The following is an 18173-nucleotide window of genomic DNA, read 5'->3' on the forward strand; positions in this document are numbered from 1 at the left end:
TTGACCAAGCATTTGGAGGAACCAGCCAAAGGATGAGTCCCAGTTGTTGCCTGCCCACATACGGAGAAGCATTGTTCATCCGAAACTTCCAATTAATGCAGGTGGGATTGGCTGAGTTCCTGTCCCTCTGATGGAATTTTTACCCATCCACACCATCAGCATCGGCATCAGCTGATGCCTTGTCTCCTCATGTCTCCTCCCAACCACAAACCTTCTGATGAGACACAATTTAGTACCTCCTCCATAACTATTTCGTGCAGATTATTTCTTCTTTTTTTTTTTTGGTGGACTAAACAAAGACAATATGTACACATCAATACTTTCACCTTTGTCCATAGATGGGGTTAAAATTATTCCTAAGAAGACCAAAGGAAGGATGTCTGATAAAATCAACATTATGGACACAAATGAATTAGTATCCCTATTATGTATAGAACCAAATGAGTAAAATTTGAAGTGATTATAAAAAATTTAGATGTCATGATGAAATTACTAGGGTTAGAGTCTCAATTTGGATACCATTTTTGTAAAATATCATCAACAATTCCTTTGGCATCCAACAAAATAAGAAATAGACTCTACTTCTTTTCTTGTTTGTTATAAAAGCATCCCTAATAGTCAAAGCTTTCGCTTGATACACCAATGATGCACTAAACTTGGAATGAATCGGAAATTATGGAAATCCTTCCTAAACATAAGACGTGCAATAGTTGAATTATTAGAAATAATTAAATACGTGGATGGGGTCGAGGGCTGATCCATAAGGGCTATGGCCTAGGTGTGCAGCCTCCATTGCATTCGGACTCACCTAACATCTCTCCAAGTGGGAGAGTGCACATCATTATTTAAGGCAGCGGGGGCCTGTGCTCGCGCGGCTCCTACCCAAAAAATAAATAGAAATAATTAAATGAATGTAGCAACATGGCAAATGATAGCATCAATAAAATATTTTCTCAAGAAATCATATGAAAAAATCTTTAGAGAAGACATATTGAAAGCCTAAGGATCATGGTTATCTTCGTCATTATCATTCACTAAGATTTCAATACATATAGTGGATGAAGCTTCGTTAAAAATATGAAGAAAATTCTAGTTCTTGCTACTAAAAATGATGTCACTCCACTTTCAATAGTCCAACAGAAGACACTATCGTGATGACAAGAAATTTATTTTTCTTCGATGAATTCCAGATGAGAGACTTAGTGCAATTAAGAAAATTCCACCAGACTAGGAAGCATTTTAATTTTGTCACGCATTAAAAACACAAAATTCGCTATCTTTTGAATAAGTCAATTACAATAGCTTTCAGCTTAAAAAGAAAAAAAAAAAAAAAATCTGATCAAGGTTCACTAGGTTTTGAACTACAAGCTGAGAATAGCCTTATTTTCTCCTCAAACGTCCAAAATACTGTGTTCATATAAACATCCTAAATATTCAATAATGTAGGGTGGATGGCCCGTCTCCCAAATGTGAGATGGAGGCTGGAATATCACAAGTGAAAAGAGAGAGGGTTTAGGGAAACTCTTTTCTTCAAAAATAAAAAAAATAAAAATCCATGTAGTACTTGTCATGTTGGCATATTGTTATCCCAAAAATTTGATGGATATTCTTATTTAAACTTCAATTTTTGATGTTAAGACAAACACAACATAACCATTTGTAGGGTGCAGGGTATGATCCTCCAAATATAATTGAAAATATATTTTATGGCAGTTAGCCAGCGATTGGTGAATTTAAAATTGTTAGATTTATTTATTTTTTTTTATGAAAACAGAAATGCAAGAAATCATACTTTTGGTCAAGTGGGGATGTCTTGTATAGACATGGGAGGCTTCTAAAGCATTGTGGAGACCCATAACTTGATTATCCTTCACATGCAGAGCATGGCAGAATATGAAGGACAAGGATATTGGCCTCTTTGACATTGATTTTATTTCATTTTTAAACTTGCATCTCCCTCCTATCATTTTCTCCAAAGCAGGGTGCCCCTTAATATAATATATTGGGTCACTAGGAATCATTGACAACAGTCCCCCATAAGTTGGGATAGGACTCACCACCAAACAGTCCCTCTTCATAATTCAACCATATCTACAGACAAAACAGGAAGCCTATGAATTATGACTGCTTAAATAATATGGGAAGGAAAATGAAAGGAAGAACAAGATGGTAACTTTCAATTGTTTTTTGTAGATCTTCACATTACAATGATCATTTGCAATAACTAAATCTTACTGCAAACTTCACATACATCATTTGTCAAACAAGGGGTAAAGCTATGATTGAAGAAATTACAGGGGGGGCCTATACAGCGATATAAATAACTGTACAGAAATGGTACTTGATATGCTCCTATATACATATATACCAGGCAGGGCAAATTACTAACATCAGTTCAATGACCAACAGAGCTAGGGCAGACCAGGTTCACCACAGAAGGCATCAGGCTCAAATGCTCTTGCAGACTTGTCATTGTAAACTCCAGCTATGGCTCTACCCCCAGCTTCTTTGGATAAGTAGACATCCTTTTGACTACCCTCAATATTAGTCAGAAGGAGAATACATATGAGCAAGGATGCCGCAAGCCCCACAAGAGTGAATTTTAATCTGCTCAACACAGGCTTTACCTATGGATGCAGCAAGAGAAATGAACTGAGTAATATGATCTTCAAACATTTTATATATGGATTTAGAATTCCTACCTAGTATGTAATCTAATACATTGCCTCAACAATTCATCTCTGATGCTTACAAGTTCCTCATAATATCCTGAATGATCTCAAGATAAAACATGTGCAACACAATAATTTAAAAATATCAGCTCAAAAACTTGAAAAGCATGTTCACTCCGAAGTGTAAGTTGAGAACAGATAATTTTGAAGTTTAAAAAGAAACAATGTCTTTGACATTGCATACTAAAACAAAATGTTGCTGCCAAAAATCAAACGGCTTTTGTAGATCATCTTTCAACCGTGACCACTAAAAGGAATTAAATAATAATGGCTTGGGAGACCTAAGGTGTACTCCAGGAGATCACTTTGATGCCTAAGTTAGAAACTGTGGAACGCTTTAGGTTGCAATAGTAAAAAAAAAAGTGAAAGAGAAGAAGATGCTTACCTATTCCTAAGATCCCTTATTTATAGTGGTGAAAGTAGGCTCTCCTTCATCTTGGGAGTTATGAACGTGCCATATTATGTCTTGGGGGGTTACGGGTAACTCAAGAGTGGGTATGCAAGACATCAATAGCAACTCTTGTAACAGCAACAGGGGTTATGGATAACCTAAAGGTCAATAGCAACTCTTGTAACCACATAAGGGGTTGTGGATAACCTAAAGGCAGTAATGCAAGACACCAAATGCTATTAAATACTGGCCTTACAACTGCTCGCCTTTATGAGCATACTTATCAACTTTGGGCATACCAATTTTGGGCGTATCAAAAACCTTCACCAAAGTAATTATATGCCATCAAATCTTCCTCCACATATTTTCTACTAAAAAAAGACGAAATTGGTGGTGGCTTTGTCAAAAGGGCAAAGCCAAGATTTCTGGCGAAGGGGGTAAAACAACACTAAACGGGTAAAACAATACTAAACTCACAATTTTTTTTTTCTTTTTTCCATGACAATGACATAATGTGTAGTTAAACATTTAACAGAGTCTGAAAGAAAAGAAGGAAAACAATGCACAATAGGCTCCTCATGCTTCAATGCACAAAAAGCACCCAACCTGCAGATCCAGGACAAGTTTAATGGTTTGGAAAGTAGATCCGTTAGCTACAACAGGCACAACAAAGTATACAAGGCAAAAATTTAATATTTCAATTTCTAAGATTATTACTATTTTCTGTGTTCTATTTCCCGTTACAGTCAATGTGGTTTTCATCCATAGCTTTTGACATGGATTTGCAGCATCAGATAATTGAATACATTGAACAACTAGAAAAAAGAAATAAGGGAAATACACTGAATCTGCCCAATACGAATAACTACTTACTGAAAATGAACCCAAAAGCCGGTCACGTGCCAAAACTTCAGCTGTCTTCACCCAGATCTGTCAAGGAAAATAAAAACTCTTAACTCTTAACAGAGCTATTCAATTTGCACAATGCATTACCACATAGGAAAATAATTAATATAGGATAACTGCCTATTGCTATTGACAAAGAATCTTCATGTTTAACCCCTAAAGAATAAAGGGAAATGGGTATTTGGTAGAACTTAATGCACACCAATTGAATTCATTGAGCATGTAGATCCATAGTTCTATTACATTCATGTATTTCCAATTTAGATTACACATCAATGAGAAAACATATAGTCTTATTATTAAGGGTTTAACTTCAATGAATCGGGAATATAAATGCCATTAAAAAATTAAAAATAAAATTCTCCAAATATACAGAAATGAAAATTATGCTCAGCATGTATTGTTATCAGCTTGATTTGGAATTCATTGTATTGGACTCACAAAAAAATAAAAAAAAAAACTTCCTGGCTTTGTTTGCCAGGACAAAATTTCCTTATTAGTTTGATTCCTTTTCTCCAAATTACACTGGTAACAAATTCTGAAATCTCGAATAAAAACCATTCAATATGTGACATTTTTTTTTACTGTATTTCCAAATTAGATACAACTTTGTTCAGGTTATATATGTAATGAATCCAATCTTAAGAGGGAAATTCAATGTATCAGGACTATCAATGCCATAAAAAATTTACTTATAAAATTCACCAGTCACTGAATAGTTTGAAAATGAAACTTGTGCTTAGCATACATTATTATCTTATTGAATGGGAATTCATTATGAACAGCACTTTCTTGCTTTTTGAATGGGAATTCATCATGAAATCATGAAAACAATTTGACTTTTGTAATGTTACAATTTTATCTTTCTATTGTCTATATGAATAAATTTACGTTTGTATGCCAGGAATGATGAAAAAGTAGTTTACAGTTTTTAATTTTCCAATTTCCCTATTTTTTCAATATACATGTGATATTTATATTTTTATATTAAAAAATAAAATTCTTTACAGGCTTATGCCTTAATGCCTTAAGGCTAATGCCTCACCTCATTGGGGTTAAAAGCCCTTCAATCACACCTTTTCAAAACATTGCTGTAGAGCAGTTTCTTGTAGCAGTGTCCCCCTGCCCCTGCAGAGAAGGGGGGAGGGGGGATGTGGGTTTAGTGAGACCTCACCATATTTTCTTGCTTGATTCCACCCTGTAGGTGATAGGGTGCCAAGAACATACTGTTCTAGATAATTGTAATTGATGCTTGCCTCTAGTTTCATTAAGGAACTTGTTGTAGCCCTACCATTTTACGGAAGATTAGAAGAGATTTTCGGTCCCATTATTTTCCCTTGTGACCAAAGGCTTTTCCACATCGATACCACAGTCTTTTTTGTGTCTCTAACTTTCTGTCGTTGAATTTTTTGTTAGTTGAGCTAATTGATAATTAATCATTTTTTTACTTAGTAGTTATTTGCACAAGGAGAAGGATTTTCTTGAGCTAGACATGTCAGCCTCTCCTTCCCCAAAAATGCTATTAGCATCCGACGAGTGTGTAGCCATTGAGAAAGTATCTATTAATGGTTATTTGGTCATTTAGCATTATTAGTTTGTGTTATAGTTATGTTAGTAAGTGTGAGTTAGTAAAGGTATTATGGTCATTGGTATTTTACTTGAGGATATGGATATAGAGACAAAAATGAGTGTGGAAAGATGATATTAGACTTCACCATGTCATTCGATTTTATTACAATGAATACTTGCTTTAAGAAGAGAGAACACTTAATAACCTTCAAAAGTGCACGAAATAAAAGTCAAATAGACTTTTTTCTTAACTAGGAAGTAGATCATTTATCATGTAAAGATTATAAAGTTATCCCAAGTGAAAGCTTAACCACACAACATAGAGTTTTGGTATTAGATATATGTATTAAAAAATGGAAGAGAAAGGATAAAATAAATCGTGTAAGAGAACTAGATGGTGGAACTTTAAGGAAAAAAATATTATAAAATTTAAAGATAAAATGATCAAAGATGGTGCTTGGATTATAGAGGATGGTGTGGACACAAACACTCTTTGGAGTAGGATATCTAGCTCTATTAAAAAAACAGCAAAAGAGATTTTAGGTGAGTCAAGAGGAGGATTCTCGAATAGCAAAGAAAGTTGGTAGTGGAATTAAGATGTTCAAAAAGCTATAAAGACAAAGAATTCGGTATAAAACATGGCAAAAATGTAGAAACATGAATAACTTTGAAAAGTATAAAGAGGCAAGAAAAGATGCAAAAAATGTCGTTAGTGAAGCTAAACATAGATCATATAACAATTTGTATAATAGATTAGATACAAAAGAAGGAGAAAGAGATATATTTAAACTTGCTAGAGCTAGAGAAAGAAAAAGTAAGGACTTAGGTAATGTAAAATATATAAAAAATGATTATGATATTGTCTTGGTTAAGGAAGAAGACATAAAAAAAGATGCTGAAGTTACTTTAGCATGCTATTTAATGAAAACCAAATAAAAGGCTTAAACTTAGAATTGACAAATGAGGAAAAGACTAAAAATATGAGATTTAATCGCAAGAGTTAATGAAGTTAAGTTTGCACTAAAAAAGATGAAAAAAGAAAAAAACCATAGGACCAAATAAGATCCCAATTGAAATTTGGAAATTCTTAATTGATAATGGAATTATATGGTTAACTAATTTATTTAACACAATTATAAAAATTAAGAAAATGCTAGATGAATGAAGGAAAAACACTTTTAATATGTATATACAAAAATAAAGGAGATATTCAAAATTGTAATAACTATCGTGGAATTAAACTTATGAATCATATGATGAAACTGTTGGAAATGGATGTTGAACAAAGGTAACAAAGGTCTCAAAAAATCAATTTGATTTTATGCTTGGGGATCTACTACAAAAGTTATATATCTTTTAAGAACATTAATGGAAAAGTTTAGGGAAAAGAAGAGGAATTTGCATATGGTATTTATTGATTTAGAGAAAGCATATGATAGGGTACCTAGGAAAGTTTTATGGTGGGTTTTAGAAAAAGGGTGTAGTAGGTATACTGATGTCATTAAGGATATGTATGATGGAGTAATGACTAGTATAAGGCCTATAAGTGGAGAGACTAGAGAATTTCCATTCACAATAGGTGTATATCAAGGATTTGCTTTGAGCCCTTATCTTTTTGCTTTAGTGATGGATCAACTGATTGGGAGTATCCAAAATGAGGTTCCATGGTATATGTTTTTTGTAGATGATATTGTATTGATTGATGAAACTAGGGATGGTTAATGATTAATGAAACTAGGGATGGAGTAGAGACTAAGGTAGAATTATGAAGAGAAGCTTTAGAATTTTAGAGGCTTTAGGATAAGTAGAAATAAGACATAATATATAAAACGTAATTTCAATAATAGTAGGAGGAATATTGGAGACAACGCTAAACTTGATGATGTAGAAATAAATAACACTTGTAGATCAATACCTTGGACCTATTATGCAAGCTGAAGGAGAAATTGAAGAGATGCATAGAGTTAAAGCAAGTTGGGTAAAATGGAGAAGTGGTCCAAGTATGCTTTATGATTGTAGAATACCCTTAAAATTAAAAAGGAAGTTTGATAGCATAACTATAAGACCTGCTATGTTGTATGGATCAGAATGTTGGGCAACTAAGAAACAACATATCCAAAAAGTGAAATTTGCCGAAATGAAAATGTTTAGATGGATGAATGATATAACATTTAAAGATAAATTAAAAAATGAACATATTCGCAATTAGTTAGGCCTAGCTCCTGTAGAAGATAAGATGAGAGAAGGACAACTAAGATGGTTTGGGCACTTGCAAGGTAGGCTACATAGTGCGCCAATAAGGAAGAGTGAGTTAGTTATTGTGAGGGGTAGTAGTAGGGGTAGGGGTAAACCTAAAATAACTTGGAATGAGATAATGAGTAAGGATTTAATAGCCCTGAATTTGTTGAAAGAAATTGTCCATGATCGCATAAATTGGCGGAAAAGGATTCATGTAGCCGACCTCACCTAGTGTAACTTAAGGTTTGATTTTGTTCTTATTGTTGGATTCAACATGGTATCAAAGCAAGCTCCAACCTAAACTCTACCAGCACCAGTGCACCACCAAACCAAACTGTATGCAAATCAGTCTATGTAGAAGATCAACCACACTCCTACAGCCTAGAAACAAGTCCAGGAACTGCTTGAAAACTCAGCCATTGCTGGAAATTCCCTGGCCATCACAACCCTTCTCAAAACCTTCAAAACCCTTCCAAATTTCACAAAACCAACCATGTAATCAAAAACAGAATCCTCCGATCTATATATATGAAAAACCCCATTGCTGGAAACATCATCACTCACCCCCATGCGCCAGCCGACTGCCAGCAGTGCCGACCCCACTTGCCAGCGCGTGAGACAAATTCCGGACACTTTTTTCTGCATTTTTTTGGCAGAATGTCTCGATTACTTACATATACCATAATATCAAGCTATTGGACATGTTTTTTTGTTAAAAAATCCAACCTTTTCTGAACATGCACTTGTGGCAATCTGGTGTTGTTGTTTGGTATTAGTAAAGTTCATTGGTGAGTCTCCTGGAGCAGTGGCAGTGTTTATAGATTGATTTTGTAGGGCTGTGGCAGTGCTATGTCCACTTTTCGGTGACTCTTTCATGGTTGAATCAATGGTTGACTCATTTGTACTTGTTTTGGTTGGTCAGGAAGTTTACTTGTGGTTGTTTCACTTGTTGGTGTCCTGTTTGTGGTTGAATTAGTGGTTGACTCATTTGTGTTTGATTCAGTTGTGATCTTGAAGTTCACTTTTGGTTGTATTGGTTGGTCCAGAAGTTCACTTTTTTGGAATCCCAAGAGCATTTTGTTCACTCTGTATTTCTGATTTGCTGCAGTATCGAGGTTGTGTGTGTGTTGGGATGACATCCTCATATCCCAAAAGTGTGTTTCCCTTGTTAGGCACTTGTTTAGAAGAACAATGTACTATAACTATCTTGGAGGAAGAGTATTCAAAGCTTCTATAGTATCGAGCATCCCAATAAGAATCTCATCACATTCCATCTTTTGTCCAGACTGGTAATCGTACAATCTGTATGTCATCTGGTATCTCTCCTACTAGTCTTTGGATTATCGACTTTGTTGCTACTCACCATATGATAGGTGTAACCAACCTTTTTTTCACCCTACAATATCCTAAAAATCTACCTCAAGTTATCCTTATTGATTTGTCCACAACTAGGTAAGGGGATAGGATCAATAAATCCAACTCCCTCCATCTCTCTTCCTTCTATCTTGTACATTCCTAAGTCCCCTTTCAAACTCATGTCAGTTAGTAAGCTTACAAAGGCACTAAATTATTCTGTAACCTTCTTCCTAATTTTGGATTTGAAGATGAGGTAGGCAATTGGCACAAGACGTGAAGCTCATAGACTTCGCTAGTTTGAGTTGCTCTCTTCTCCCATTGCCTGCGCAGCCACCACTACACCACTTCAAAACCATTATCGCCTTATTCATTCGTCCTTGGACAAATTAAAACAAGAAGTTCCTACCTTGAGTTCTTTGTCTAGTCTTGAGTGTGAGTCTTGTCAGTTTGGAGAAATCATCGTATTCCTTTGCTTCCCAGGTTAACAAAAGGGCAGATAGTCCTTTCATGCTCATCCATTCTGATGTTTGGGATCCTAGTTGTGTCACGTTGAAAATGAGGTTTCGGTACTTTGTTACATTTTTCGACGAATAATCCAGTATGACTTGGTTGTATTTAATGAAAGATCATTTTGAGTTGTTTAATATCTTTTGCGTCTTTTATTCTCTAATAAAGACTCAGTTTGATATGTCAATCAAGATATTTTGAAGTGATAATGCTAGAAAGTACTTCAGTACCCAATTCAATTCCTATATGACTAATTCTGATATAATCAATCCGTCATCTTGTGCCCACACTCCACAACAAAATGGAGTTGCAGAACAGAAAAACAAACATATTCTCATAGTCCCCCATACTCTATTGTATCAAATGAATGTCCCCAAAGTTTTTTGGAGTAATGTCATGCTCATTGCATGCTCTCTCATTAATAAAATGTCATCCTCTGTCTTTGGTGGTAAAACCCCACATTCAGTTATCTTCCCTAAGGCTCCTTTGTTCTCCACTGCTCCTCGCATAATCAGTTGTGTGTCATATATCCATCAATTAACTCCAAGAACGAATAAGTTGGATCCTTATGCCATCAAATTTATTTTTCTAGGATGTTCCTATACTCAAAAGGGATATTGATGTTACGGCAAAAGACACTCACCTCCCCTGAGGTTTGGTAAAAAGACAGAGACCTCCTCTGAGGTTTCAAAAATCCCAGGGACCTCCCCTGAGGTTTGTCAAAAATGACACAAACCTCCCTTGAGGTTTCAAAAATGCCATATAACTCCCTTGAGACTTGCCAAAAAGACAGACATTCGCTAAAAAAACTTGCCTTTTGTGTCTTTTTGACAAACCTCAAGGGAGGTCCCTGAGATTTTTGATATCTCAAGGGAGGGCATTGTCTTTTTGTCAAATCTCAAGGGAAGTTAGTCTCTTTTGCCCTAGATGTTATAGCCCTACTTTACGTCAATTCTTTATCTCTGCTAATATGACTTTTTTTTAAGTTTACACCACACTACTTTGATTCTTTGAGTTCTATTGACCTTAATGAGTCCCTTCCTCTACCTTACCTTCCAAATCGTAACCTAGTATTTGTGCCCAATCCTCCTACATCTTCATTCAATTTGAGTCCTTCTCGTTGCTTGGATCATCCCAATTTGAAGGTATACACATGTTCAAGGGAGGAGAGCCTCCTCTAGCTTCCATTTCTACGCTTTAGTTCCTTCGTCAGAAGATTTCCTTCGTTAGAAGATCCTATTTCCCAAGATCTTGATCCTTCCGTTGCTATTCGGAAAGGTAAACATAGTTGTACCCAACATCCAATCTCTATTTTAGTTTGTTATGATTTCTCGTTGCCCTTATATTATACTGTTTGTTAGTACTTTGTATTTTGTTGCTCTCCCTGTCCCAATATGGGTGGAGGAATGCAATGATTAAAAGGATGCATGAGTTACAAGATTGTGACACTTGGGAGTTGGTACCTATACTTCTTGACAAGTCGGTGGTTGATTGTCCTTGGATGTATGTTGTGAAGGTCAATCCAGATGGTTCCATGGCTCAATTGAAGGCCCTCTTTGTTGCTAAGCAATATACTCAAGTATATGGTTTGGATTATTCAAACACATTCTCTCCAGTTGCTAAACTTGCTTCAGTACATTTGTTCATCTCCTCAGCCACTACTTGTCATTGGCCTCTACATAGGTTAGAGGTGAAAAATTCTTTCCTACATGGTGATCTTCAAGAGGTCTATATAGAGTAACCACCTGGGTTTGTTGCTCAGGGGGAGTCAGGCTTAGTGTGTCAATTCAAGAAATCATTATATGGTTTAAAACAATCTCCGAGAGCATGATTTAGTTGATTAAGTGCTATCATGCTTGAATTTGACCTCCAATGGTGTGTAGTAGATCACTTTGTATTGATGGTCCGATCCTGATCGTGCGATTCTACAATCCTACGATCCATACTTGCCTAATCGATCCAGATTTTAAATAGAATCTTAATAAAGTAGGATCCAAATAGGATTTTATCTAGATCATTAGGATCATTAGGATCACGATCCTACTTACTATCCTACCAATCCTACTCTTGCAATGAAATATGGATTTTCCCTATTTACGATTTTAAAGAAGGCCCAATATATATTTTTATTGGCCCAAACATTTTACTTTGGCAATAGTCATAAAATTTGGTCTAGTTGACTCAAATGCATCAAAATTATGGCAACATAATGAGCATGTTCTAGGATTTGTTCGATCCAAATCAAGAGAGCAACGGAGCTTCTCTTGAAAGTTTTCTTCCTTCAAAATTGAAAGCTCTTTGAGAGCTTAGAGTTCTTGATAGACAGATCCTAGGTTGTCTATCAATAGGCTTGGACTATTCCTTCTTCTAGCAATAGTAGAGACTAGCTGAGAGCTTTGAGATCAACAAAAAGCTTCAACAAATAGGGAGTTGCACAGTCAGGCTATGAGCTTAAAGTTGTAGGCCCATAGCAATTATGCATTATCTTTGTAGCTTCTTTTACTTTGTTCCTTCTTTTTTCCTTTTATTATTGACAAGCCAGAGACCCATCTTTTTTCCCAAAGCAGATAGCATATAGCTTTCTTTTCCCTCTTCTTTTCTTTGTGACTAACAAAAAGTTCTTCCTCTTCCTTCCTTTTTTTTTCGCCTTCTTCTCCTTCTTCTTCTCATGGTTTGATGACACAAACAAAAACTAAGAAATTTATCAGTTCATTGAATTAAGATTAGCAATTTCTTCTTCCTTCTTCTCTTCACTTTTTTTTTTAAATTTTTTAATTATAATTATTAAATAAATAAGCTAGCAACAATCTACCCTTTGCAGAGCACTTTGCAGTTCAGGCTATTTAGATTTTTTTTTAGGGTCAAAAATCAAAATCCTTGAAGGAAAAACTTGCTAGGTGCTAGCTAGCAAGCTAGCTACACTCCAAAAATTTGTTTTAATTTCTTATACTTACTACCAAGTTTTTAGGATTATTTTATCAATAAAGGCCAGCCCGGTGGGTGCACAAAGCTCCAGCGTATGCGGGTCCGAGGAAGGGGTGGACCACAATGAGTCTATAGTACGCAATCTTACCTTGCATTTTTGCAAAAGGCTGTTTCCACGCTTTGAGCCCGTGACCTCCAGGTCACATGGCGACAACCTTACCATTGCGCTATGATCATAAATTGCCAAATATATAAAATTTTAATTTATTTTACATTGAGTAGAATCTTATGATCCATAATCCGATCCTATAATCCGATCATATGGACCCTCCCAACGATCCAATGTAGGATCCGAATTCTAACAACCTTGTATGTATTATATCGTAGTACTCCATTTGAAAGAATTTTGCTTATTGTATATGTGGATGATATTGTGATTATTGAAGATGATCAATGCATCTTGGATTTAAAGCTTTTCCTATAGACTTAATTTTAGACCAAGAATTCAAGACCATTGAAGTACTTCTCAGGTATAGAAGCATCAACATCTCATATGGGAAAGGTCTTGTCCCAGAGAAAGTATACTCTTGATCCTTTAGATGAGACTGGGCTGTTGGGATCCAAACCTGTTCATACACCCATGGATCCCAACAATAAGTAAGTGCCAGACATAAGTGATTTGTTGCCTAATCTAGGACGGTATCAAATACATATTGGAAAGTTGAATTATCTCACAAACACTCGACCAGATATATCTTTCGCAACAAGTACTGAATCAATTTCTCGATTCTCCGAGAACAAGTCATTTAAATAAATAATTTTCATTTTGAGATATCTCAAAGGTGCACTAAGGAGAGGTCTCTTATATCAGGATCAGGGTCACACTTATGTTCAAGGATATATAGATATAGATGTAGACTAGGCTAGGTTGCCTTCCGACCGAGGATCCGCAACCAGGTATTGTATTTTGTCAATGGTAATTTGGTTTCTTGGAAGAGTAAGAAACAAATTGTGTTGGCCAAGTCAAGTGTTGAGTCAAAACTATAGGGCTGTGGCTCACACTACATGTGAACTTGTTTGGTTGATGAACATGTAGGAAGAACTGGGTTTTCCACATTCTCAGCCTATCAAGTTAATGTGTGATGGTTAAGCAACAATTCATATTGCCTCCAACGCAGTCTTCCATGAGCAAACAAAGCACATTGCAGTTAATTGCCACTTTATCCGAGAGAAACTTATATAGAAGCTCATCACAACCACTCATGTGAAGTCTAATTTTCAGCTCACTAATTTGTTCACTAAAGCCTTGGGATGTGCTCATGTGAAATTCATTTATAACAAGCTAGGAGCATATGATATGTATGCTCCAGCTTGGGGGGAAGTGTTAATGATTATTTGGCAATAGCATTATTAGTTTGTGTTAGGAGTTATGTTTGTAATTGTGTTAGGAAAGGTATTATGGTCATTGGTATTGTGCTTGACATATATTATAAACAAAGGGAAAGACCTATCATTGAGGTTAGGTCTTCCATTTTACCAAATTATTCAACAATATCATATGGAGAAACGAAATACACAGGACCTTCTTTATTGAAAAAATATCATGCTCCTATTCTTGGCGAGTTGGCTAAACCTAATGCTAAAAGTGATGAAGACTGGAAATTGTCAAATAGACAAGTTATATTCAACAATGAGAAAATGATAATGCTTAGTCATTTTTCCAATTAGTAAAGAAAAATTTATTAATGGCATCAAGGGAATTATTCAAAAACAGCTCAATACGCCAGCTTTTTACATTAACAATCCAAGGGACTTTACTAATCTGTAAGAGCGTAGCCAACTCTTCCAAAGCTATCTCATTTCTTTCCCTAGCTTGATCAGAAACTTTTCCAGCCCCATAACTCTTCCCCTACTGATCCGGCATTAACCCACGGCTGCCTGGTCAAATAAGTGGCCAAGTTCCAAAAGTTCCTGGTTCAAGGGCAGTGCAAGAGGATTTAGTCAACAGATTCAGCATTATCCAAACATAAAGCAACCCCCTTTCTGCAGGTTATCAAGGGTTAGAATCTTCCTGAGTATTGCCTCCCCTCATCAAGAAAGCAACATTTGTAGGGGCTGCTATTTTCCATATGAGTTTTCAAGGGAAGTTGTTGCTGGTTGCTTTAGATGGAGTGAGGTTCCCATATTGGGACTGCAAATCTACCATTTTTATCCATGATCAACCTGGGATCATTAGTAGCATTTTGATATTTAAGTTTATACAAGCTATCATAGAAGTCTATAAGATGATCAATTTCCCAATCATAGACATTTCTATGCCAGGGAATGTTCTAAAAGATCCTTTGGTCCATAACTTGAAGGTGGTTAATGATAAGGGCATCCTTATTGCAGGCCAAACTAAAAATGGAAGGGAAATAGCATGGAGGGCTGGGCACCCCAAATGTTGTTCCAAAAGACAATGTCATTCCCATCCCCACTTGAAAACTGACATTGGGGGGGGGGGGGGGGGGGGGGGAATCATCCCAACCTTTCGTGATGAATTTCTGAACTCCAACACTGCAACATCTTATCCAAACACTAATGATCCAGCCATTGTGCTGAAGATGATATTTAGAAGCCAAGATTCCCCTCCAAATATGGTCCTTTTCCTTCATGAATCTCCAAAGTCCAAGGACATTTTCCAAAATGAGGGCTTTGTTGAAAGTAGATAGGGATTTTATCCCTAAGCTTCATTCTGAATAGGTTGTTTGACAAGCCCCCATTTAACAAGACGATATCTAAATTCCTCCCTAAGTTCCCCCAAAAGAAATCTTCTCTTAATTCTTTCAAGCCTTGTGGCAGCTGCTCAAGGCATAGTGTCATGGGCTGAACACGTCAAACCTTTTGAAGGGTCATGCAACACTAGCTAAAACACTCTTGCTTAACTAGTTAGCCAAAGTATGCCGCAGTAAACAACAAGAACACGTGCTCAATATGCAATAAGCAGAAGCAATAAGCAATAATTAAGCAAATGAGATTCACATGGTAAACATTGAAGTAATGTAATTCATTAACACCGCCACCGTAGGCAAGGTGTGTTTCTATGCTCAGTGGTTATTTGCACAAGGGGAAGGGTTATCCTAGACTAGTGTTTTTCGCCTCCTCTTTCCCAATAGTGGTAAAGAAGCAAGTTCTGTCTGTAGCCATGGAGGTTAAAGTAAATAAAATGATCAATGTGACTAGGGGAAATTATCATATTTAGAATGGGCAAATGGACAACTTTCTTTATTGCGAAAAGATACCATGCTTTTATTATTAGTTGGTCAACCAAACCTATTGATAGAAGAGGTGAAGATTGGAAAATGTTAAATAAACAAATAGGTGGTTATCTCCAAATAGTGGGTTGATAATGTTCGTAATCATGTGGCTAACGAAACTCATGCACATTGACTTTAAGTTAGTAAAATATAAAGGGAATAAATTCCACATGATAAAGAAGCTTATGAATTTGAAATATAAGGATGGAAGTCCTACTATGGACCATTTGAATGAAACATAAGGAATTATAAAAAGTCAGCCTCTAGGAGAATTTCTTTCAATGATGGGGTACAGGCTCCATGGCTTCTTGGGACAACATAAATTGTTGGAATTTAGATCATTGCAAATTATAAATCATTGCAATCTTAGGTTATGTTTAAATGGAATAAGGTGGGAATATTTAAACATTGTATAGGAATAATGATTTAGGAATATAATGATTTAGGAAAAAAGTTGCTCATGCAAAAGTTTGTGCTGCTCCATTCAACAAGGAATAAGAAGGGTAAACTTAGTCCAATAATTTCACTAAATTTGCACGTGAATTGCAACAATTTAGTATGCCCAGTGACTATATTAGGGGGAAAAAAACATTGACAAATGAGCAATTAACTTGCCATGAAATTAGCAAACTTCATTAAATTAAGAAACCGTCAACTATTTGCTACGTATAGGCATGCTTACTTGTTTTACTTATTTCAGAGTCAAATGATTTAAAGAAGTCACAACATAAGAAACTGTGGAGAGTAATTCCATATTAGTATTAGAAGAAATTCTGCAGAAAAGGCATCTCAAAATACCTGACCATCATACCATCCTGTTTCTTCATCTACAGAGAGAGAGAGAGAGAGAGAGAGAGAGTTCAATCAATCAATAACTCACAAGAGGAAACACGAAATAAAAAAAAAAAGTAAAAAGGAGAATTATGTTACATTCAACTGTGGCACTAAGCAAACGATTGCCCACATAGGCCCATCCCAAGTACATCCTCACAACTGCAAGAGTCACCACAAAGATGCCACTTGAAACAGCTCCTAGAACCCGCTTCACCGGCTCCGACTCAGGCCCAACGGCACCGAACCAGGCGACGGGAAGACCCACGAAGAGAGTGAAGGAAACGCCGGTGGTTAACAGACGAGAAGAGTACTGAACCAAATCCCCAGAAGCCCACGAGAAGGGGAAGGAGGCAGAGAGGCTCTCGTACTCGTTCACCGGCTGCTGGTCTACTGGAACAGGGCACTTTGTTTCTGAAGGTGGGGTGCTGCCATTTCTATAGCACGATAACGGCGAGGGTGTTTTGGGAATTAAGCTTTGGTTGTGGTGGTGGTGGTGGTGGAGGTGGAGTCTAGGGTTTCTGATTAGGAAATTAAGCGAAGAGGAAAGGAAGGAGGTTGAGATTGGCGGGCGAGGCATTGGGGAGAGGACGAGCTGGGGGACTCTGGCCATGGAAACCATGGAATTTCGATTTTTCTGGTTTGTGATTTATCCAAAGTAACAGTGTTTAGTTTTTGCGAGTCCCTCCCTCTATTCCACAGGAAAGTTCCAAAATAATAGCAAATAGCAGTAGCTTTGCTAAAAAATTCTAGACATAAGTTGTTATTTTCATACAAGTTCAAATTAACAAAAATTAATAGATCAAGAAATGTATTGTGCATGTAAACTGATAAACAATATCAGATGTCCATGAAAAATCTCCACCATGGACCAAACACTGACTTCCAATAATTCTCAATCCATTCTCAGAAATTCTTTTAAGGATTCCATGTCAGAGTCTCAAACAAAGGCATTTCCAAATTAGGCCTTGAGGATAAAGGTGATCATCATTGAGATATCAATACATTCACCTGTGGTGGTAGGGAGTTCGTCTCCAAAATGATCATAATGTTTACATTGCCTTCAAAATGGATCAGAATGTTTCTTACACAAACCCAAATTTACCTATTTGGTAGCTTTTCTTTATGCAAGCCAAGAGAGGATTGTTGACCCAAATGGGCAAAAATTGCTGGGATGGTTTTATGAGCTTATTTTTGCAATCAAAGCAATGCTCTGTTAAATAACAGAATCATTCGCTTGGGCAGGGTAAAATGTTGAAACTATTCTCTGTTTTCCACCATGCGAAGAAACCTTTTGCTGGTTCAGGCACAGAATCAATCTATGGTTGCCTGTGCTACAAACAAGATGGTTCTTGTTTTCTCAAACCATTTCCCACATCTGTCCTCCAATCAATTAACCAAAATAGTTGAGCAAGCACAAGC

At 36.4% G+C, this 18173-nt stretch overlaps 1 protein-coding gene and 1 non-coding gene across 4 annotated transcripts; one reads left to right on the plus strand and one right to left on the minus strand.

Moving 5' to 3' along the window:
- Positions 1-521: 521 nt before the first annotated feature.
- Positions 522-17555, minus strand: LOC131150851 (uncharacterized protein ycf36). 3 transcript variants are annotated; one of them, XM_058101885.1, is made up of 5 exons: positions 16851-17555; positions 16719-16747; positions 3997-4053; positions 2423-2627; positions 522-878 (listed from the first exon to the last, which is right to left on the minus strand). In XM_058101885.1, exons 1-5 carry the CDS (start codon positions 17371-17373, stop codon positions 805-807), a joined length of 888 nt encoding a protein of 295 aa, XP_057957868.1. In that variant the 5' UTR covers positions 17374-17555; the 3' UTR covers positions 522-804. The 3 variants fall into 3 exon arrangements, with proteins under 3 accessions (XP_057957868.1, XP_057957869.1, XP_057957867.1); XM_058101886.1 differs by having other exon boundaries at positions 657-878; positions 2390-2627; XM_058101884.1 differs by lacking the exon at positions 522-878 and having other exon boundaries at positions 2151-4053.
- On the plus strand, positions 729-881 carry LOC131152498 (U1 spliceosomal RNA). Its single transcript, XR_009135997.1, has one exon. It is a non-coding gene; the product is annotated as a U1 spliceosomal RNA (small nuclear RNA).
- Positions 17556-18173: the final 618 nt, after the last annotated feature.

The sequence above is a fragment of the Malania oleifera genome, chromosome 3 (assembly GCF_029873635.1).
Source record: "Malania oleifera isolate guangnan ecotype guangnan chromosome 3, ASM2987363v1, whole genome shotgun sequence".
NCBI lineage: Eukaryota > Viridiplantae > Streptophyta > Magnoliopsida > Santalales > Ximeniaceae > Malania > Malania oleifera.

Bases quoted from the DNA above. Each gene is read 5' to 3' on its own strand.
- LOC131150851 (XM_058101884.1), bottom strand. From the start codon at position 17,373: ATGGTTTCCATGGCCAGAGTCCCCCAGCTCGTCCTCTCCCCAATGCCT. The intron at 16,748-16,850 runs GTAACATAATTC...CTCTCTCTGTAG, and splicing joins GCTTAGTGCCACAGTTGAAT to ATGAAGAAACAGGATGGTAT. The intron at 4,054-16,718 runs GTATTTTGAGAT...TTTCCTTGACAG, and splicing joins CAGGATGGTATGATGGTCAG to ATCTGGGTGAAGACAGCTGA.